A 23,845-nucleotide genomic window follows, 5' to 3' on the forward strand; every position below is an offset into this window, starting at 1 on the left:
AATTCACATTGAGTTAAGGAAACTTTATGTCAGCCAGCAAGATAAAATAGAATAGAATAGAACAGACCAGGTTGGAAAAGACCTCTGAGATCAAGTCCAACATATCATCCAACACCATCTAATCAACTAAACCATGGCACCAAGCACCCCATCCAGTCTCTTCCTAAACACATCCAGTGATGGTGACTCCACCACCTCCCCAGGCAGCCCATTCCAATGGCCAATCTCTCTTGCTGGGAAGAATTTCTTCCTAATATCCAGCGTAAACCTCCCCTGGCACAGCTTGAGACTGTGTCCTCTTGTTCTGCTGCTGGTTGCCTGGGAGAAGAGACCAACCCCCACCTGGCTACAACCTCCCTTCAGGTAGTTGTAGAGAGCAAGAAGGTCTCCCCTGAGCCTCCTCTTCTCCACGCTAAGCAACCCCAGCTCCCTCAGCCTCTCCTCACAGGGCTGTGCTCCAGACCCCTCCCCAGCTTTGTTGCCTTTCTCTGGACACCTTCCAGCATCTCAACATCTTTCCTAAAAACTGAGGAGCCCAGAACAGAACACAGGACTCCAGGTGTGGCCTAACCAGTGCTGAGCACAGGGCACAGTGACTTCCCTGCTCCTGCTGGCCACACTATTTCTGATACAGGCCAGGATGCCATTGGCCTTCTTGGCCACCTGGGCAAGGTGTTAGCTCTATGCCTATCCATGCTGGCTTCTACACAGTAGGGACACAGATGTTTTAAAGAGATCTGGGAGACTGCATAAGTAAACACTAGTGATGGGTTCTGGGCTTCTTCAATTTAACCCTGGCAGAATATTTTTCTTGGAGGAGAGGTTAGTTTGATTTTGGGGGCCTCTTATTTACTGAAACTTTAGACTTACCACAGAGATGGCTCCTGCCTGCTGCCTGAAAACCACAAAGTAATAATGGATTCATAAAAGCCTTAGTCACACACCTGAAATCACAGCTTTCCAATGGCTGGAGAGCTAGAGGATTATAAAAGAATGGGCACAACAGTCTTCAGGTGTGGTAGCTCCAGTCAACAAACACCAAGGTTTCTTTCCAAGCTTTTCACAGTATCACTACGCATTAGAGGTTGGAAGGGACCTCCAGACATCATCCAGCCCACCCCCCTGCCAAAGCAGGATTACCTAGAGTAGTCTGCACAGGAATGCAGCCAGATAGGTTTTGAAGGTGTCCAGAGAAGGAGATTCCACAACCTCTCTGGGCAGCCTGCTCCAGGGCTCAGTCACCCTCGCTGTAAAGAAGTTTCTCCTCATGGTGAGGCGAAGTCTTCTATGTTCAAACCTGTACCTGTTGTTTCTGGTCTTATTATTGCACACCACCAAAAAGAGCTTGCTCCCCTCCACTTGACACCCATCTCTCAGATGGACATTGGTCAGATCCCTTCTCAGTCTTCTCAAGACTAAACAGCCCCAAGGCTCCCAGTCTCTCCTCACAAGGGAGATGCTCAAGTCCCCTAAGCATCCTCATGGTTCTCTGTTGGATTCTCTCCAGCAGTTCTCTGTCTCTCTTGAACTGGGGAGCCCCAGACTGGACACAGTATTGCAGGTGTGGCCTCACCAGGGCAGAGTAGAGGGGGAGGACCTCCCTAGCCCTGCTGGACACTTTTCTTGATGCACCCCAGGATCCCATCGGCTCTCTTGGACACAAGAGCACATTGTTGTCCCATGCAGAACTTGCTGTTCACTAGGACTCCAAGGTCTTTCTCCAGGGAGCTGCTTTCCAGCAGGGCAGCCCCTAAGCTGTACTGGTGGCTGTACCTGCCTCAGTCTCTAGCCACACACTAGAACAGGCTTTCTAGGCTGTGGAAACACTCAGTGGGATGGGAAAGGACCAGGGGTAAACAAATATACACCAGCATCTTACTGCAGTTATCTGGCCAACAGAGTTTGAGAGAGTGTGAAGTGCTCTTCAAACAAGGATCTCTAGACTTAATAACCTTCCTGTTGAGTTAACTTTGCCACCACACCATAAAACCTCCTTACCTGCACTGCTTTAGCTGGTGTTACACAAACCTCTGCCCCTTCTTCACTGTGCATTTCTCCTCAAGCTTTCTGTCCCCTCTTGTTTTCTCTGTCTCACACAATCACAGAGCAAGCATGCCTTTGGCTGGCCCACGTGGAAGACTCCATGGGTCAAAAAGAAGGGAAGCAAATTGTAGTACACCTCACCAGAGAGGACAGGGTGTTTGAGTACACTCTGAATGAGCACTTAGAGAGTAGCTTTCGATGGCTCTTGGGTTCTTTCTTTAAATACTCAATGCTTCAAATAGTGCCTCATAGTGAAATCAGCAAGAGTCCCACCTACAGGTGAGCAGTAGAATTGAAATACAAGAGGAAAAGAAAAATCATTATATACACACATAAAAAGAATATAACTGACAGAAAATCAGATTTGACATACATAACTCCCCAGCAGAACTCAGAAAGCAAGTTATTCAGTAGCTTGGAATCCAAATCCTGCTGGCTGAGGTGCAGGGCTCCACTTTCCCCAGGATACAGGCTTACTGGGCTGGCTCCTGGCAGAGTCCCCAACATAAACATCTCCACTAATGTCCTCTGGCTGCTTACAGCACCTTTCATTCCATGTGCTGCACTCCAGTTTGAACAGGATGTGTCCCTGCCTCATAGAGAAGATAGCTGTGCTTGGGGCTAGCAAAAAAAAGGAGCACTTACTGCAGTCCCCTGCGACACTTCATCAGGAGATACCAGCATGACTGCTGTTATTTATTGTTTGCATTGCCCTAGCACCTAGCAACCTCCACCATCAAGTGCTGTGGTTTGGTGGTAGACACTGCACACCCCCCCAAGCACACCAAAAAAAGGGCAACCTGACAGTAAAGCCAAAAAGTGTCTACATTCAGCCAGTTAATCTTCACAAGAGCCACTCAGATATTCCCAGCTAGGTGTCCCATACCTTCTGCAGAGCTCACAGCCCTTCAGCTCCCAGCAAGTCCTCTGCCTAACAAGATTTGGTGTAGAGATGCATTACAGACTGGCTTAGGGAGAGACTTGTTTTCAATCTAGGAAACAGTGCATGTATTGAGCATTAAAGTTTGCTCCTTGGAGTTTATTCTGCCACCAGAGCTTCCAAGCAGTTCAGAAAGCATTTGGCTGTCAGGCTGCTGGCAGGACAGAACTGCTGCACTGATTACTTCATGGTAATTACAGAGCAGAGATCCGGTGTCTTTATTAAAAAGCCACTCCTGTTTCATGAGTAACAGGAACTGCTTGCTCTAAACAACAAAAAAAACCAACCCCAACTCAATTCCATTCCCTGGCCAGAGTTGTGAATGCTTAGAAAGAATCTGCTTGAAAAGTAAACACGGCAGAGGTGGTGCTGAGGGACGTGGTTTAGCAGCAGGCTTGGTAGCGCTGGGTGAATGGTTGGACTAAAAGACCTTAAAGGCCTTTTCTGGCCTAAATGATTCTAGGATTTGCTATTTTATGAAAGAAAAAGACACAAACCACAAAAAAAAAAACCCCAACCCAAACATCACCAAAAAAAGGCCAAGCAAAAAGCCACCAGAAAAAAAACCACTCAAAACCTCCAAAACCCACCCAAGCCCTGCCACCAAAACAACCCACCCCAAAACAACCCCCCCACCCCCCCACTAAAACCACCACACAAAAAACCCAACACCAAAAGAACCCCCCCAAAAAGCCACACAACACCCCCCCACAACAAAACCCCCCACAACCCCCCCAAACAAGAGTTAACACATACCATGAAGCAATAAAAGAAAAATCAAGATAAGTGGGAGAAAAAAATCCACACCTCCTATCTCTTTAAGCAAAGGCAGCAGTGTAGTAATGCTGCCAGAGTACTCTGAACACACAGACCTGGACTGGGGACCGCTTGAAGATTGACTAACCAGCACCAGAACAAGAGGACACAGTCTCAAGCTGTGCCAGGGGAAGTTTAGGCTGGAGGGGAGGAGAAAGTTCTTCCCAGAGAGAGAGATTTGCCATTGGGATGTGCTGCCCAGGGAGGTGGTGGAGTCACCATGCCTGGAGGTGTTCAAGAGGGGATTGGATGTGGCACTTGGTGCCATGGTTTAGTAGTCATGCGGTTTTGGGTGGTAGGTTGTCTGAGGTCTTTTCCAACCTTATTGATTTGTGATACTGTGATTCTATGGCTCTATGATGCCACCTCCAGCCTCTCTTTAACCACACACCAATAGAATAGAATAGAATAAATAAGGTTGGTCTGAATGCAGCTCTCATTTCAAATCACTGAGGGACAATCCAAAGTATCTTCCTCAGTCACATGTGAAAATCCCACCTACATACCACACTGATTAGTCTGGGAGGCAGCTGCTATTTAAAGGGTAGAGCTGAAATCAGACAAGTGGCTTCCATTGCAGCTACTCCTGATTAACTAACTGCTGTCAATCTGCTCCTTAGCAACTGCCATAAACACATTTTTATTCATATCAGCTTCTTCTCTGAAAGCTGCAGTTCCAGAGTACCTCTCCAACTGAAACCCAACGGGGTTTCTTACTACTATTTTCTTTAGAAGCATCTCAGATGCACTTTCCCAGCATTCCAGATGCTTGCTTGGCATTTCAAAACCCTGCACATTTACTGCTTTCTGCTGATCCAGTTGTAGACCCATCTGGAACTTGATGCCTGCTCAAATCACAGAATCATTTTAGATGGAGAAGACCTTGAGGATCGTAGAGTCCAGCCCTTCTCTAACTCTACCATGTCTGGTGCTAAACTGTGTCCCTCAGGACCACATCTTTGCATCTTTCAAACACCTCCAGAGGCAGGGATTCAACCACCTCCCTGGGCAGCTTATTCCAGTGTTGAGAATCCTTTCTGTGCAGAAGATTCTTCTAATATCCAACCTAAACCTCCCCTAGAGTGACTTGAGGCCACTTTCTTTTGCTACTAGGGAAAAGAGACCAACCCCCACATGGCTACAGCCTCCCTTCAGGGAGCTGGAGAGAGCAAGGTCTTCCCTCAGCCTCCTTTTCTCCAGAAAGCTGGCTTAAAAACACAACAAAATTGTAAGAAGCTCTCTCCCAGGCAAACCTACATACAAATGTTGATGGAGTTGTTCAAAGTGACTTTGTCTCCAGCCCAGTTCCCTCAAAGTGGCACTGCAGACTGGGGTCAGAGTGGCTGAGAGCAGCCAGGCAGAAAGGGACCTGGGGGTACCGATTGACAGCAAGCTGAACATGAGCCAGCAGTGTGCCCAGGGGCCAACAAGGCCAATGGCATCCTGCCCTGTATCAGAAATAGTGTGGCCAGCAGCAGCAGGGAAGTCATTGTACCCTGTACTCAGCACTGGTTAAGCCACACCTGGAGTCCTGTGTCCAGTTCTGGGCTCCTCAGTTTAAGAAGGACATTGAGAGACTTGAACGTGTCCAGAGAAGGGCAACAAAGCTGGGGAGGGGTCTGTTCAACTTGAGTTACACAAAACCACAGGTTGGAAGAGACCCCCAAGATCCTGAAGACAAACTATTTCCACTGCATTTAGCTCTGTGTTCAGCAGAGTATTGCTTGCCAGAAACATCTCTCTCACACATGATGTAAACCAGAGTTGCTAATACTAGATGACGTTAAACAAACGTCGACTCTCACTGCCCAGCAATTAAAACTGATAAGAAGCCTGTGTTCTCCAGGACTTCTTTTCAAGTCTAACAGTCAGCTCTGGAATGGCCAAGCCACTGAAGGGGTTTATGGCTTTGCTTGTCATGAATGCAAGGCCTAACAGGAGATAAGTGCTTTTGTGCACTCAGCTGCCGGCTGGGGGTTCGTTGCTGTGAAAGATGCCAACTGCACCCCAAGGACACACTGAGACATTCCAGAGGTGCCAGTTTCTCCCTATATCAAACCCCATGCTGATTTCACAGAGCCACAGCAGTGCTGCTTACAGCTTTAGAGTTGGATGCCAGGGGAGAAAGCAGTCAGACTGTTAGTCACTGTAGCTAGAACAAACTTCCTACGGCTTCACCCTAGCGTGTGGGTGCAAGGAGGAAGAAGGATAAAAGCTTATCTAGGATACAGGTGTTGGTCAGTTCCTGATGCCACTGCATTAACACATATCTTGGGGTACTGAGAGCAAAGAGCTTTAAGTCAACAGTGCAACATCAGGGCAGTGTAAACGCAGAAGCACAGACTGGCTACTCATTTGTATTGTCACTTTCTCTTAAAGCCTTTCATAGAATATAGAATCAATAAGGTTGGAAAAGACTATCAAGTCCAACCTAATACCTAACACCTCCTGACAACTAAACCATGGCTCCAAGTGCCACATCCAAGCCTTTTCTGAACACCTCCCTGGGCAGTACATTCCAATGGCCAGTTACTCTTTCTGGGAAGAACTTTCTCCTCACCTTCAGCCTAAACCTCCCCTGGCACAGCTTGAGACTGTGTCCTCTTGTTCTGCTGCTGGTTGCCTGGGAGAAGAGACCAGCCCCTACCTGGCTACAACCTCCCTTCAGGTTGTAGTTGTAGAGAGCAAGAAGGTCTCCTCTGAGGCTCCTCTTCTCCAGGCTAAACAATCCCAGCTCCCTCAGCCTCTCCTCATAGGGCTTGTGCTCGAGACATCTCCTCAGCCTCATTGCCCTTCAGAGAACACAGAATACAAGAACCACTGATTCTTAACTCAATCAGGACAGGGTGTTCTCTTTTTGTGAAGTCATGGGGACAGAACATCTTTCCTCTTGTCTCTGCCCCTTATCTTCATTGCCCTGCACAGATAATTGGGCAGAGGCATTTGGTGTAAGAATGAGATTGGCAGCAGCAACGACTTCTTGCATCCATTCCCCTTTGCTGCTCTTGTCAACATCCTTACAGGAGATGAGATGAGGCACTTTTACTTCAGCTCAGTTGTGATGCCCTCAAGGGTTAATGTGCAGAAGAAAAGTCTAGCCAATTTCAGATCATTTGCCCTGAGAAGGGGACAGCTGCTGCAGGAGCAAACACACTCTTCGATGGCAGTTCCTAACTTTGCAGGCAGAAGACTGCTTCACTACAAAGATTTCAGCCTCTGTGGTTCCCAGCACCTCTCCAGTCCTGCAGGTGCACACAAACTGGGAGTCAAAGAGAACTGCTTGATTTAGAGCAGCTTTAGAATTTCCCAATAAAAAAAAGGAATAAAAACACTGTCTAAAAGCATACAGCAAAATGAATATGAAGTTTGACTAACAAAGCATTGAACACTTATTAAGTATATAGACACACACAGAGATGCCTATCTTTCTGGTAGGAGGTAAAACACAGTCACCACTACCTGAAGCAGCCAGAAAATACATGTCCCATTATCACTGCTGGCAGTATAATGGTTCTCACAGGCCATTATGCCACCTGAAGCATGACTGTATCAGGAGAGCCAGTACCTCACCTGAAAACTCACTAATCTACACATTCTTCAGCTGTAACTCAGCCTACCCATCAGGCTTATTTGCAGCTGGCAGCTTCCCAGCACACTTCAAACTCGTGTTGGACCTCTCGGTGGCAGCCAGAAAACACCTTGCCCCCCAACAAGACACTGTTTTCCAGCTGGAACTGAATGAGCAAGTGTTCACAGCTTTTGTGTTCAGCCACTAATGCACATTAAACAATCTATTAAGGCACAAAATTAATGAGGTGGTGCCAAGCTTGAAGCCAGCAAAGCCTGCGCAGAGTTCCCCTGCAGCATATGTTGGCAGCGGCGCCCTGTAACACATCCAGCGCTCAGGCATTTGGAGCTCAGCCTAATTAGTTCACTGCAATTGAATCTCAACTCTAGCCTCGATTCAGCTGCAATGCAAGTTTTGAAAGAGGCCTATATCTACACAGCCTTGCATGTTTGGGGGTTTTTTCCCCCCTCTCTGGGGCTTGAAGAGCCGAGGCAAGGAAGTGTGCCAGAATTGCCCAACCAACCATCTGACAGATACACAGCAAGGTGAACACTGCACTTGCTGGTTTGCTTAAGATCATTCATGTGCAACTTTTAAAGGCAGAATAATTCTTCTCCTGCAGGAAAGTAAACACCCCAGTAGGACCTGAAATGTTGTACTGGAAGGATGATAGGAAAGGAGAGAAGGCCTACCCCCAGTAAAACCTGCCCAAATTGAATGCATGTATAACTTTCAGATGTGCATTCCACAGAGCTGTTTCTCTGCTGCACACCTCCTGCTTGCACTGAGCTTTAGAACAGAATTAACCAGGTTGGAAAGTACCTTCAAGATCATCGAGTTCAACCTACCACCCAACACCATCCCATCAACTAAACCATGGTACCAAGCACCCCATCCAGTCTCCTCCTAAACACCTCCAGTGATGGTGACTCCACCACCTCCCTGGGCAGCACATCCCAAGGGCCAATCTCTCTTTTTGGGAAGAACTTCTTCCTAACATCCAGCCTAAACCTCCCTGGTGCAGCTTGAGACTGTGTCCTCTTGTTCTGGTGCTGGTTGCCTGGGAGAAGAGACCAACCCCCATCTGGCTACAACCTCCCTTCAGGCAGTTGTAGAGAGCAATGAGGTCTCCTCTGAGCCTCCTCTTCTCCAGGCTAAGGAACCCCAGCTCCCTCAGCCTCTCCTCACAGGGCTGTGCTCCAGACCCCTCCCCAGCTTTGTTGCCCTTCTCTGGACACCTTCCAGCAACTCAACATCTTTCCTAAACTGAGGGGCCCAGAACTGGACACAGTAACAGGACACTGGACATTAGCACTTGGTTATTCACAGTCTTGGGCTCTCCAGTTCAAGAGGGACAGGGATCTACTTCAGAGAGTCCAACAGGAGGCTAAGAAAATGCCTGGAGCACTGCCCTGTGAGAAGAGGCTGAGAGCCCTGGGGCTTTTTAGTCTGGAGAAGAGAAGACTGAGAGGGGATTTAATAAATGTTTCTCAATATCTGAGAGCTGGGGGTCAGGAGGCAGGGGACAGGCTCTGCTCACTTGCACCCTGGGATAGGACAAGGGGTAATGGATGTAAACTCCAGCACAGGAGGTTCCACCTCAACATGACAAAGAACTTCACTGTGAGGGTCACAGAGCACTGCAACAGGCTCCCCAGGGAGGTTGTGGAGTCTCCTTCTCTGCAGACTCTCAAGACTCATCTGGATGTGTTGCTGTGTGACCTGTGTTAGATTCTATGGTCCTGCTCTGGCAGGGGATTGGACTTGATGATCTCTGGTGTTCCCTTCCAACCCCTGACATCCTGTGATCATGCTATGCAGATCAGAGATACTGTGTGACTACAAAAAGCATTTTAACTAGAAGACAGCCAGCTTTTCACCTTCCTTCCCCTTCAACAATCCAAACACAATCTTATTCAAGCAGCAGTCATGTAATGTGACAAATGATGCAAAGATGGTGGTTTCCTCTGAGGGAATTACAGACACTAACAGCTAGTGGCTGCTGTGGAGGTGATCTGGTTTCTGGTGCTGCTTTTCTTTCTGATTGCAATAATTATTAAGAGGGGGGTGGGAATCCAAGTTAATTTTTTAGTCCATTATGCAGGTGTTAGGATCTGCATTTCTTATCCTGCTGTCCCATTGGAAGACAGGAGCAGGGAGTCCTCCTGGTGTATAACTACACTGTCACTCCTGAGGTCCTTGGCACAGACTTGGAGCAGTCTCAGTCACAGGACAGTCAGCCAGTCCCCAGCCAAAACGAAACATCTGTCAAGTTACAGATTGAGAAACATGGCACAAGCCAGGAGTGGAAAGCTGTGTACTTGCCAAGCCAAATACTCCAGCCCACAAGTCCCAGAGAAGCACTTCCATGCAATATTGTACTTAAGGAGCTGCATTGAGGCAAGAAGCAGGGAAGGAGGGATGGCAAAAGCTGGAAGCCACTTCTCCACCTCACCTGTATCCAAAATCTGCCAACTCAAAGCTGCAATACCTGGCTGATCAGCAAACAGGGCTGACTCTGCAATAGCATCTCCTAGACATTATCATGCTGTCTTATTGTACAGCCAGCTACAACAATGGGAGAGGCAAAACCCCTTCCTTTCTCTCCTGGAATATATAAAAGTTGGCCTTCCAATTCCTTTCTGTCCCAAATAAAATTGTTAGCAAGCATACTGACAGACAGTACTGGGTTTCAAAGATGTCCATTCTGCTGCAACTCAAAATCTAGACCGTCAAATAGAGGGGGGAAGTGGCAGGGGGGTGGGGGAGGAAGTATATCACCTTATTTCCACTTCATTTTTTCCAACTGTAGTCCTAGAGCATGTGTGTGACCTCAGAGATCTTAATAAACCACTGCACAGCGGTAAGACACCATGCTCCTGCAAACCTGAAGTGACAAAGTGGCAGATCCCTACTATTACAACTGTATCCAGAGAAGGGCAGCAAAGCTGGAGAGGGGTTTGGAACACAAGCCCTATGAGGGGAGGCTGAGGGAGCTGGGGTTGCTTAGCCTGGAGAAGAGGAGGCTCAGGGGAGACCTTACTGCTCTCTACAACTACCTGAAGGGAGGTTGTAGACAGGGAGGGGCTGGTCTCTTCCCCCAGGCAACCAGCACCAGAACGAGAGGACACAGTCTCAAGCTGTGCCAGGGGAGGTTTAGGCTGGATGTTAGGAAGAAATTCTTCACAGAAAGAGTGATTGCCCTTTGGAATGTGCTGCCCAGGGAGGTGGTGGAGTCACCATCACTGGAGGTGTTTAGGAGGAGACTTGATGGGGTGCTTGGTGCCATGGTTTAGTTGATGGGATGGTGTTGGGTGATGGGTTGGACACAATGATTTTGAAGGTCTCTTCCAACCTGGTTTATTCTATTCTATTCTATCCAGCATGAAGGGCTGTCAGTACCCAGCTCCCCTAAGGCTGGGGGACACCAAATGCAGGTTGCAAGCTACAGGAGCTCATAGGCAAAAGCCATGTAGAAACAAAACATCACATCAGCCTCTGCATGACAAGAAGCATAATCCCTCCCTCTAACATGCCAGGAGAAGAGGACCAATTTGACCTCAACTGAACTACCTCGGTCTTGACAAAAGAAATAAAGCTAAACCTGAGTCTTGCAAATGACTACAGCAGAAAGAATGTGACTGTGCTCACGTTATTTTTCTTTCCTTCCACTGAGAAAAGCCAGACTTATTTTGGAGGATTTATATCTTCTTTTTTAAAGTAGGAGTAACCATCTGAAAGACTGACTCCAAGCCACACAGAAAAAACCCACCCAACCAAATCTCTAAGCATCTCAATGTTCATGCCCAAAACATAGTGCTTTGTATGTTTTGCACACACACACCCCCCTACCCCCTTCTCCCCCCCCACTCAGTTTACAAGAAAACTGAATCCTGTGTAGAGGGCTGGAGCACCTCTCCTATGAGGACAGACTGAGGGAGTTGGGGCTGTTCAGTCTGGAGAAGAGAAAGCTCTGAGGAGACCTCATTGTGTCCTTCCAGTATCTGAAGGGGGCTACAAGAAAGCTGGGGAGGGACTTGTGAGGGTGTCAGGGAGTGATAGGGCTGGGGGGAATGGAACAAAGCTAGAAATGGGTAGACTGAGATTGGATGTGAAGAAGAAGTTCTTCCCCATGAGGGTGGTGAAAGACTGGCACAGGTTGCCCAGGAAGGTGGTGGAAGCCTCATCCCTGGAGGTGTTTGCAGCCAGGCTGGAGGTGGCTGTGAGCAACCTGCTGTAGTGTGAGGTGTCCCTGCCCATGGCAGGGGGTTTGGAACTAGATGATCCTTGAGGTCCCTTCCAACCCTGACAGTTCTATGACTAATTATTTTATTGGCCTTTTCCCCTCCTCAACAGTTTACACTCCAAGTGCAAACCAGGTAGGTTGGGAATGATGTTTGCAGTAGATCTGGAAGCAGGACAAAGCTGGGATTTTAGGTTGAAGCCATGTTTTTTCCTCACAATACAGTATGCAAACAGCACTATGCCCCCACTGAATCAGCTTTAATAACCAGCTGCTGCCACACACAGCTGGTCCACTCTATCTACCCTTGTGCTTCTAATCTTTGTGTGTGCACACACGTGGCCACACTCCCGAGAGCCTGCCTGTTTCTAGAGACCAGCCTCCCAAATCCCAGCCACCAGTCAAGTCCAAGCTTCTGTAAACATCTTGGGAGTCAAAGAAACTCAATGACAATCATTGCTGATTAAACCAGAAATCAAAGTAAATTGAACTAGGTACACACAGGCAGAGATAAGATAGAAGCCAATTATCTTGCATGGCAACAGAGGAGAGCTGCCATACCGGAACAGACCAATGGGCCATCGGGTTCCAAATCATACCCGCTGGAAACAGCCAACACTTCAAACAACTTGGGGAGTCAACACATTATTTGCCATGCTGAGAACAGGGGAAATCACCAGAATGCTCACCTTCAGCTTCTCAAGGCACATTTGAAGATGTTTTGTTCAAAACTGCATTAAGAAGCAGCCCTTCCCCCACGCACTTCAATCTAAAATGATGTTTTCAAACATCTGAAGACTTCACTTATCCTTTACAGTCATTTCCAACACAGGCTCAACATTTCACAGTATAACTAAGGTTGGAAGAGACCCCAAGGATCATCAAGTCCAACCTGTCTCCACAGACCTCAGCAAGCCACTAGAAAGGCAGAATTTTAGCTTCTTTTGTCCCTCCACCTCTCTTTGTAGAGCTTGAAAGCTCGATCCATTACGGCCACAGAACATTTCACCTCTATCCCAAGGTGGTTCACTGCTATGATAAGGGTGATAAGATGCCCTAGCTCTGAAGGTCATTGAGAATGGTGGCACTCAGTCTTTGCCTCACTTCTGACAGCCATGGGGCAGGAGGGGGTAGGGTTGGTGGCTCTGGCAGGACAGTACCATTGATCCATCCATACCACAGGGTAAGTTCTTGCTTGCCAAATCCAAGCTCCCAAGCAACCACCCATTGTGCTTGCAAAAGCCTTGCTTGTAAACCTTCAGCTGCTGAGCACAATTTACTTGCACTGGTAGAATTAAGTCTACTGTAAACTTCATGTATTCAAATGAATTTTAACACCCCATCAAACCAACTCATGTAGTTGAAACTGAAGTTCCTGTGACCTCCCTAAGGAGTTTTAGACAGGTGTTGTAGTGATAATAGCCAATTCCCCATCCATTCTCCCCACAGAGAATTTCCACACCCTATAAAAATCGAATAGAAATGAGGTACAATACTTCATTTCTTAATCACCTCACATGAGATGTTACTGCTCTTCGGTCTGAGCAAGTAAAACAAAACTCAGAAGAGACCTGTGCAGAGTTCAACTGACCTAATCAGCAACTGTGATACCCACTTATCCTGGAAGATGAAAATCAGCAGCAAGAGGGCAAGAATGCACCTGTTTGCCAAGATTCAAAGTGTATCTCAGCTGCCTTTTGGAAGAAATAATTCAGAAGTCAACAGGTCATTGGCCTGACCTACTACAGCAAACCTCTACTGCTGTACAGGATTTATCCCTTAGATAAAAAGGATTCTAAAAGAAAAAGGATAAACCCAGATTTTACCCTTCAGGTCAAGGGCTGCCTGATGAGCTTTGCTGCACGCCAAACCATACAAGAATCAGAACAACACAGGCAGACACACCAACAGAGAATCTGTGCTCGAAACTTGGGGTTCAGCTTCCATTTTCTGAACATTACCCTATGAAACTGAGGAAAATAAGTTCTGAGTATCAGTTCTCAGCTATTAGTATTCCAGATACCACTGAGCAAGATTCCTGAGCAGGAAAAGGGTGTGACAGGCAATCAGTAGATGTAGCTCTTATCACTTGATTAACAGTGTTTCAACAAGCAGCCAGAGATACAGGCGCAGGACAAGTTACACTGTTCCTGGAGGTGTTTCTGAATTCATTTTTTCAGTGTGTAACTAAGAACACAGCTACACACACTGCACAGCCTACAGCAGCACAAGAGACAGAAATTAAGAAGTTTTAAGTGCTCCTTGCTCCCATCTTTTGGGCTAGATCTTGGCCAGAAGCCTCTAATCACTTTTGGCCATTATGCACTGATTTAACACCATTCCTGTTCCTTTTCCTTCCCCTCTGAACCTTTAAGATGACGACTAAGTCCTCCCAGGCAACTGAAAGCCCCCAGAATAAAGCAGGGGGTACCCAGGGGGAACATAAAAGAGGCAACAGGGAAATTCCATAAGACTCTCAAGTTCAGTTTGGCAGGGGAGATAATTGTCAGACCTCACACATCACAATGCAAAACCCTGCTTAGCTCTCTAGGAAAGTCTGTTTGTATGCTGACAACAAACAAGTCACTTCCTCCAGTGGGAGAGAATTGCATGCATGACACTGGTGCAGGGGGTGTGCCTTATAACTGAGTCCCTCATAGCTCTGCAGCTCATCATCTGCTTACACAAAGCTAACAAACCAGGTGAAAGAACAGGTCCTCCAGAGTAGAGCCAAAGCCATAACAGCTACCCTGGACCAGATGAACTGCCTGCCTTGTCAGCTGACTTGACAAGCTTCTGCTTTGCAGCATCTAATAACCTACCAATGCTCAGCATCTGGCTGGCAAGGGCAATGCTCAAAGAGCAGAAAGAAGGCATCATTCCAGGAGGTTGCTTTGGGAGCATAAAAGGCAAGAGTTGGGGAGGGATGGACCAAAGATAAGTCACTTCAACCACTATTTAACAGGCACAAAACGTGCAAGCTTATCTATCAGAACAATAAGGAGAAGCTGGGATGGCTGAGGACAGTAGACTCAATTCCCTCTGCTGGTGGAAATTAGAGTGAAGATGCCTAAAAATACACAACTGACACTTGCAGAGTGCCTTGTGAGAAACTGTGCCGCTGCTGATGGCAAGTGATTAATTAATTCCTTGTTTCACTTTGCTTTGTGTGTGCAGCTTTTGCTTTACCTGTTAAACTGCCTCTCAGCCCACAGGTTCGATCACTTTTACCCTTCATGTTCTCTGCCCCATCCTACGGTGGAGAGTGGGTGAGCAGCTGTGTGGGGCTGAGTTGCCAGCTGGGCTTGGCCCAGGAAACAGGAGGGTGTTAGTAGCCTCTTCTGTGTCTTCAGTCTCTAAAGAAGGAATTTGCACGACGCTTAAGGAGGTTGAGAATCTTTGCTGCCGCTGCCTTCACCACTGCCTCAGATGAGCTTTTCTGGCAAGAGAATTGCTGGGGCTGAAGCTTACACCATGAATAAGTGTGTACTGGGGAAGGAGAGACAGCAATGACTTCCTGTACATGTTACCATCTCTTTCCTAAAGCAGAATTACAAAACCTTAACTCTTGCACAGACAGGACTAATCCACACTTACCAAGAAAAACTTAGGCAAGAATCTTAGGGAGACAAAAGGTCCAGCAGGTTTTTCCAGGGTTTCCCTAGGCCCACTCTTGGGGTTTAGAGGACATCAGTTAAAGTATCGACCACACATCATTGTCCCTTCTATACACCACTTGAGACACCTGAAAGAGCTCAAAAATTTTACAAGTTGCCTAAATTTCCTTTTTTTTTTTTTTAGGGAAAACAAAAGGAAATCCTATTCCTGAAAGTGTTCTACATTGTTCAACTACAACTATTAGACACTTTGTAATTGTGGCCATTAGCTGCTTTGTCATCTAATAGCATTATCACAGCACTGAAGAGAATGGAGCCCACAATTATCCCAGCAGCTGCACACAGTCATCTCCCCATTAAATACATTCAGGTGACAGCTCTTTCCCCTCTACTACAACAAACCTGGTACCACTTAACTTGATTACCTAAGGACTCCAGAATTCTCATACATAGAATGTAAGCACACAGAATGATAAGGGTTAGAAGGGTCCTCTGGGGATCATCTAGTCCAACCTCTTTGCCAAAGCAGGTTCACCTAGAGCAGGTTGCACAAAACAGCACCCAGCTGGGCAGGGTTAAAAAACACCGGTTTCTGATGGAGACCCTTGCTGAGGTCCTTGTGCACCACAAACCTACCACACACCAGCTCAGAGGAAATGCTGTGCACCCAAGCTCAAGGCTTTGCCTGCAGCTAAGTGGCTTTAACATACTCCAAAAGTCATACTCCTGCCTAATGTCGCCGATGGCATTTGTACCATCGGACAAGGAGTAAGAGCAAAGGGCAATAAAAAGTGGGAAGGACAAGGAGCATCACCTGTCTCCCGGATGCTAGACTGATACACACCTATCCAGTCAGAAACACGCTGGGCAATCAGGACTTGCTGTTAATAACTATTAAACACTAGACCGCACTGTTACCCAGCCGTGCCGGGAGATGTTTCCCCGCTGCGGGCAGCCGCGGCTCGGCTCGGGCAGCGGGGCCGTCGCGGGACAAGCCGCTGTAACGGGAGCCCGGCGCGGAGCAGGTGGCCCCGGCGGGGTGCGGGACGGCTACTTACACGGTGAAGTGGTAGACGAAGCACTTCCAGCCCGTGGGCCGCTCCAAGAAGTTGTAGACCCTGCCTTGGATGTTGCTGCGGCTCAGCAGGGGCTTGCGGAGGCTGTAGATGGAGACGCGGGGGTCCAGGCTGACGGGCGGCCGCGGGCAGTCGGCGTTCAGCACCACCACCTCGCTCTTCAGCCGCAGCGACCGCTCCCGTCCCGGCTCCGGGCTGCAGCCCACCGGCGGCTGCCCGCCCTGGGCGGCGGAGAGTGGGGCGTAGTGGGCGTTGGGGGTGTTCTCGGCCAGCTCCAGCGCCGAGGACTTCTTGCTGGGCGTCATGCTGCCTCTCCGGGGCAGCGATAGCCGGCCCAGGCTCCGGCTTTTCTGCTCGCCCGGGGGAGAACTGGAGGACATGGCTGGGGCAGCTCAGGGAACCGGAGGGCGCGACGGTGTCACGGCTGCGCTGCCCCAGCGAGCTGCGGGCCGGCGCCGGGCGCCCTCTCCCGCCGCCGGCGCTTGGCCCGGCCCCCTCGGGGGCGGCTTCTGGCCAGGAAAGGTGAGGAGAAGCCTCGACGGGGGCGGGTCCGGTGCCACCCATCCAGAGGCACTGCACGGCGGCCCCGGGAGGTCTGCTGGGCCTCACCCCGGCGCGCCGCCTCCGGGCAAGCACCTGCCGCAGGACCGGCCCCTGAGCGCCGGAGGAGATGGGCTCGGCAGCGAGCCCTGGCTGTAGCCTGCACCTGCTCTCCCTGTCCAGCCGTGCTCCTCGTTGCCGACCTCGACCCGTTTCATCTACCTGTTCTCTTGTCACCCCCGTGGCTGCAAGAGGCGGTGGGTAAAGACCAGGGAGAAGGCTCCAGCTGCCCGAGCAGCCCAGCAGGCTGTGCCACCTTCTGAGCCTGTCACCACAATCGGGAATCCGACTCCTTACCGCTGGGTTTCGCAGTAACGAGAAGGCAAAGGCACACAAGTTTAGGTGCTGCGAGCATTCCCACCAATCCAGCACAGCAGCGGCAGACATTTATACAGCGAAATGTGCAAGTTACACCTCATGCCCACACCTGCTAACCATCTACTCGTGCATTCCTTAATAGCTTCGCATTACAGGTCCAACTTCTCGTCAATTGACTCCACCTGCTCGGAGGGTGAGGGATTTGTTTTGAGCAGGAGTCTTCTCGCTAGGAGGTGTGGTCTCCAGGGTCGCTGATGGTCTTTTGAGCTTGAACTTTTGTTTGAAATGTTGAATTCCTTTTCCTTATATGGTCACAAGTTAGATCACCACCTCGTTTGCCAGGTCCTGGACCATATTAATTGGTTTTCTCTGGTTTTGAAGGACACTCAGTGAAGGAAAGAGGCTTCACTGATAAGGATGGAAAGGCTCTTTGTTAGTTGCAGGCAACAAGGATGTGGTTAAATTGCTGAGATGGCACAAGCTGCCCAAGCTAATTACAGTCTGCAAGCATCTGCAAAAATCATCAAGCTCACTTGGCATCGCTGGGGACAAAGTACTCCAGTGTTTCCCAAGTTGGTGGTGTGAGCTTCTAAAGTGCAACCTACTACTGCAGCTTGAGGACCACCAGAGCCTTTGGGGCCTGCTGCTCTGTCTCATTTTTGCAGTATTTCAGCATCTAGGAGCAGCAGAGATCTGTTAGACCTGGGATCCTCCAAGAGACACTTTTCAATAGAAACAAGAAGCAAAGAGGTGGCCACCAGGCCTTGCAGTCCCTGGTGTAACAGTAACATGAGGGAGCAAGCAGGTGAGTGGGCAAACTGCAGAAGGCAATAGACACCTCTGAAGACTTGCATCCTCTACAGTCTCTCACCAATACCAAACCCCTTTTGTCTTTGTGGAAGGCTCTGTGTGTGTTTGGCTGTTAATAATAGGTTATTTGGAGGGCTTGGACAGCTTTCCTGTGCAGCAGAGGAAGCGGTGACTTAACTGCGGTATGGATCAATTTGTCCTGGTTTTGTGCATCAATTACTTAACAATTTCTGTTCCCAGAGCAAAAGAGGAGGGTGCTCTTTGATCTGGAGCCCTGGGTTTTTTTCCTTCAGCTCAAAATAGAACAGAACTAGTAAGAGCTATGTGGAGTTCATGGTTGATACTGGTACTGGGACAAGAATGTTGCAGAAAGATAAGGTGCTAAATAAAGTTGCACGAAAGCAACCCAGCTAATTGCACTTCCATTCAAATGTCAGATCCTTCACTAGAGTAAACAAGCAAGACTGTATAGGCTCCTGTAAAGCAGTCATTTACATGTGTGAAGGACCTGGCTCCTGTTAGGAACATAGAAACAGGAGTGCTAAAGAATTTGCAAAACTTGTTTCTAACTCCACAATGTACTAACCAGGCTTTCCCCACCTCCACAGAGCAAGAAGAAGAAAAACCAGCTCAAGAAAAACAGCATTTCAAAGGGAAACCTTCCCTGCATCTGGTCAAAATAGAGCCAGGTTTTGAGAATTGTTCTTTTCTTGCTGCAAGCCTGCAGCAAGATAAATGACTAATGGAAGAAAGAATGTCATTGCTACCCTTGAAGGCTCACTGTTTGAGGACTAGCCTGATAAAGGCCTGATATCAAAGTTAACAAATGTGTTTCTTTATGTAAGTGCTCCACTTTGATTTAAAGACCAACATCTTGTCTGGGTTATACAGGGCCTTATCCTGGAGCCAGCCACAACATACAACGTACAGAATTCTGCAAAGCCTTTGTGTTCACACACACCTGAGGCTGTTCTTCACAGCTCTTTCCACAGTCTTCTAAAATTATGCTGTTATTTATCTATTGATCAGCAAAAGCAGAGAGTAGAAACCCCAATCCCTCTAAACATGAGAAAATGGAAGAGCTAAAGCGCAGAAGAAAACTGTCCAGAAACGAATTTGTTCCTCAGTGTCCAATGAGAAACTGCTCCAAGCAACCAAAGTTTGTTTCAATCAGTTTCTCACTGCAGAACAAGGAAAGCCTCAAATATGTTCCATGGCCAATATATTGAACTGGTTTTGGACTAGAGTTCTCATGTTGACTAAATCTCTCAAAGAATCATCATCACTTTCAAATAGTTCAAGTGAGCATTTAGGCAATATCTAAACATCTTTCCTCTGCAGTCAAGGGATTCATCTAAAATCAACCTTTTTGGTTTTATTTCTCTAATGTGTTACTAATGATAGAATCATAGAATCAGAGAGAGGCTTGAGCTGGAAAGAACCTTAAAGGTCATCTAGTTCCACCCCTACTGCCATGGGCAGGGACACCCCCCCCACTAGACCAGGTTGATCAAGGGCACATCCAGCCTAGCCTTGAACACTTCCAGTGATGAGGCATCCACAGCTTCTCTGGGCAATCCATTCCAGTGTTTCACCAACCTCCTGATAAGGAACTTCTTCCTAATGTGCAGGCTACCCTGCTCTAGTTTAAAACCATTGCCCCTATCCTATACCAGAGGCCCTTGTAAACAGTTCCTCCCCCGCTGTTCTGTAGTCCCTGGCAAATACTGCAAGGCCACTATCAGGTCCCTCCTGGAGCCCTCTCTTCTCCAGGCTGAACAGACCCAACCCCCTCAGCCTGGTGTCACAGGAGGTGAGCTCCAGCCTTCTGATCATCTTTGTAGCTTCTTCTGGACCCTCTCCAACAGATCCATGTCCTTCTTGTGTTGGGGGATCCAGAGCTGGACATGATGGATAATGACTTTCGTTTGATACAGTAAAAATAGATTTGGACAGATGATTCCTACCTAGTTCATGTTACTGAATGCTAAAACATCTGTCTGGCATAGGTGAGGGCAACAGCATGTCCCTGCCCATAGAAGGAGGGTTGGAACTGGATGATCATTGAGGTTCTTTCCAGCTCAAGCCATTCTGTGATCCTATGATCTATGATTCTGTGGGGAAAAGAAGTGTGAGAGAGATTACTTTGTGATGAGAATTCTGGGCAATGCTGCCTTCAGTGGCACATTAAAAGTCTGTAGGACTTGGGAAAACAAACAGAAATCCACATATGTCCTCTTGAAATGAATTAACAAAGCAGGAGCAGGCTAACGAGTCAGAAGTTGCTCAGTCCTTAATCAGAGACCACATTAACAAATCACTTCATAAAACCCACTGATTGCTGTCCAAAAAAAGACACTTTTAAGAGGGAGTTATGCTGTCTGCTTTTCCCTCAGTCTCTTTCAAGACAAATGAGGCAGAAAATAGCAGCTAACTTTGGATTCAGAGAAGTTTAAACTGCCTTTTAATTCTCCCCCTCTGTTGTTGGGTTATTTTTAACTGCAGATGCAGTGAGTTCAGGAATCTGGTCAGTAGAGAGAGGTAACATTGCAGCAGATAGCAGCATAAACCAGCTATCTGGAGCTTGGAGGCTAGCCAGTCCAGCAGCTGACAGTCCTGATTAACATTATCTGTTTGAATGTTTTCTTGCTGCATGGTGTCTACAGTTATAGAATCAGAGAATTGTCAGGGTTGGAAGGGACCTCAAGGCTCAGCCAGTTCCAACCCCGCTGCCATGGCCAGGGACTCCTTACGCTACATCAGCTTGCTCAGAGCTACACCCAGCCTGGCCTTCAAACCTTCCAGGGATGAGGCTTCCACCACCTCCCTGGGCAACCTGTGCCAGGCTCTCACCACCCTCATGGGGAAGAACTTCTTCCTGACATCCAACCTGAACCTACCCACTTCTAGTTTTGTTCCATTCCCCGCCAGACCTATCACTCCCTGACACCCTAAAAACTCCCTCCCCAGCTTTCTTGTAGGCCCTCTAAAGATACCCTAAGGCCACAATTAGGTCTCCTCAATCTCTTTTCATAAGTTTTTTAAGCATAGTGGTACTGTTCTGAGAAGGAATGTTATTAACCACCAATGGTCAGGTTTTAAGTCCTAAAGCAAAGCTTAAGGAAAAGCTCTGAGGGTATCTTTAGACTTCCAGCACACAAACCATTTTCTTTGCTTTGTTTGCCTGTGTTCACAGCTAGTCATGTTGGAATGCTTAATTGCTCTGCAGCTTTCATTTGAACCTTGCAAGATGAAGTACATATATATGCTATTTGTCCATAGGATAAGTCCTGCTATTTACAGTCATTCCATTCTTTGTCCTCAAGAATAAAAACAAACAAACAAACAAGTAAAACCCTTCCAAGTAAGGCTGAGCAAGCATTTACCTGCAACAGCATTTGGCAGACTTAATTTTTCATGTTAATGAAGATTCATTTACATGAAAGGGCAGTACCAGCCAACTGGAATTGGGGTTTATCTCAATAAAGATCCATTTTTTCTCTACAATGTTAGCCTGCTCTATTTGCTGTGGTTGGCCCAAGGCTTCCAGGAAGAAATGATTTGGAAGAATTCAAGTTCTTACTTGTTTATGAGCAGGACTTCAGGGCAGAGCCCTTGCAGGGCTCACTGGCACTAAGAAGTAAAAAGGTGGAGATAGAAATGTAGCTGAACTGTTTCAGTGCAGCACACCTCGTGAACATCCCTCTCAACACTCTTTTCCTGCTCCAAACCTACTTGCAAATCTTGAATAAAATGCCAGGAGGAAAAATGAAGACCTCAGACTTGTGCAAGGCTGATAAAACTGAGGGAGGATACCCTTAGGAGGGCCTGGCTGTGATTTCTGATCGCCAGACACACTTGTGCACAGAGAAAGTCATAGAATGGCTTGGCGTGGAAGAGACCTTAATGATCATCTAGTTCAACCCACCCCTGCCACGGCAGGGACACCTTCCACTGGACCAGGTTGCTCAAGGCCCCATCCAAGATGGCCTTGTACACCTCCAGGTTTGGAGCCTCTCTTCTGAGTATCACTCTGAAGGCTAGAGCTAAAGGTGCTGGTAAAACACTGCCACGTTCATTTTCATCACCAAGACAGATGTGGTGTATTTTAATCTCAGAAGCATGTGAGACTCAGGAGGCATTTGATTACTCACCTAATGCCACACAGGGTACAGTGTGCACATTCTTACACATGCAAAGGTGTCTGAGGGCAGAGTGACTCATGGCATTCTTCAAATTAAGAGATCCTTAGATCACCTTCTTGCATCAAAAGACAATTCTCCTCACTGCACTAGTTGCAAACCTTCTCCTGGTCAGGCTATGATCAGTATCCAATAACACTGCTGAAAAAGCTCCAAAGAAAAGAACTGAAATGCTGACAAGCTCCCCAGATTTTTGTTCCACAGTTAATCAAGGAGGGGGCTGTGCTTTATGAAAGGATGGTCTGGTATTTCAGGAAAGGTTTCACTCTCAGCAGCTGAGAAAGAAATTAGGAGCTATCACGAAATCTCTTCCTGGTCAGGGAACACTTCCTGCCCGTGACCGTGTTAATCTGTAACATATAACACCCTACTTCACACGTATGGAATGACATGGGAGAGATAAACATTGTTCTTCAGCAGGGCCCGCTTGGCAACCCACTTTTGATGTCAGGAACCATCAGTCTGCCAATTAAGCCTAACTGTGGTGGAATGTGCCTTTTGATTGCAGGTACTCCACGAGGAAAGGTGCAACACAAAGACCAGAACTTCAGCTCCATGGCAAAGAGTAGGTTTCTCACAGGATAATTAATCCAGGAGCTTTTTAATGCCCCAAACCCTGCAAAGAATAAAGGAGAAGGTGCTTGCAATATCCCCTCCCCTGCCCCTGCCCCTTTCCTCAGCAAATAACCTCTCAGTGCAAACCAAATGGGAACTACAAAACTCCGTGGGCAGACCACAGGAGACCTGTGCAACAATCAGCTCTGCCAAACTGGAATTTCAGGTTGCTTTCACTTCACAGAATAAGAGTTTTTATTTCACTAGTACCATTCCAGCAGGCAAAGCTGAGCAGTTAAGGTCTTGCAAACACTGCTTTTAACCTATTCCATAATTCTGGTTTAATGCCAGGCTCTCGTTCCAACCCTGACCTTTTACTAATTGGGTTAATTGCAGCTGTTGTCTGTGTGTCCTCCTCTTCAGTCTCTCAGAGCACAATTGCTACATTAGCAGGCTTTCATGTTTCACAATAGCCAGGATGAAGCTGAATTTGGGCTCTGCAGAGCTGCCAGACTTGGGGTGTGAAGAGCACCACAACTTCTTCTACAGCATAAAGAAATATAAAAGGGGATGTTAAAGCACCCTTGGTCATCTCCCTGACTGGTTGCCAATTACAAACCCGAAGGGGAGAAGAAGGAAGGGGAGAAGAAGGAAGGGGAGAAGAAGGAAGGGGAGAAGAAGGAAGGGGAGAAGAAGGAAGGGGAGAAGAAGGAAGGGGAGAAGAAGGAAGGGGAGAAGAAGGAAGGGGAGAAGAAGGAAGGGGAGAAGAAGGAAGGGGAGAAGAAGGAAGGGGAGAAGAAGGAAGGGGAGAAGAAGGAAGGGGAGAAGAAGGAAGGGGAGAAGAAGGAAGGGGAGAAGAAGGAAGGGGAGAAGAAGGAAGGGGAGAAGAAGGAAGGGGAGAAGAAGGAAGGGGAGAAGAAGGAAGGGGAGAAGAAGGAAGGGGAGAAGAAGGAAGGGGAGAAGAAGGAAGGGGAGAAGAAGGAAGGGGAGAAGAAGGAAGGGGAGAAGAAGGAAGGGGAGAAGAAGGAAGGGGAGAAGAAGGAAGGGGAGAAGAAGG

At 47.8% G+C, this 23,845-nt stretch overlaps 1 protein-coding gene across 1 annotated transcript in view; it reads right to left on the reverse strand.

Moving 5' to 3' along the window:
* The window catches only part of KCNQ1 (potassium voltage-gated channel subfamily Q member 1), a 348,866-nt gene extending 331,819 nt beyond the window's left edge, over positions 1-17,047 (reverse strand). Inside the window, exon 1 of the mRNA XM_054171993.1 lies at positions 16,286-17,047. Coding sequence (XP_054027968.1) covers positions 16,286-16,683 — 398 coding nt within the window. The 5' untranslated portion in view covers positions 16,684-17,047. The remainder of the gene's footprint in view (positions 1-16,285) is intronic.
* Positions 17,048-23,845: the final 6,798 nt, after the last annotated feature.

The sequence above is a fragment of the Dryobates pubescens genome, chromosome 22 (assembly GCF_014839835.1).
Source record: "Dryobates pubescens isolate bDryPub1 chromosome 22, bDryPub1.pri, whole genome shotgun sequence".
NCBI classification, from domain to species: domain Eukaryota; kingdom Metazoa; phylum Chordata; class Aves; order Piciformes; family Picidae; genus Dryobates; species Dryobates pubescens.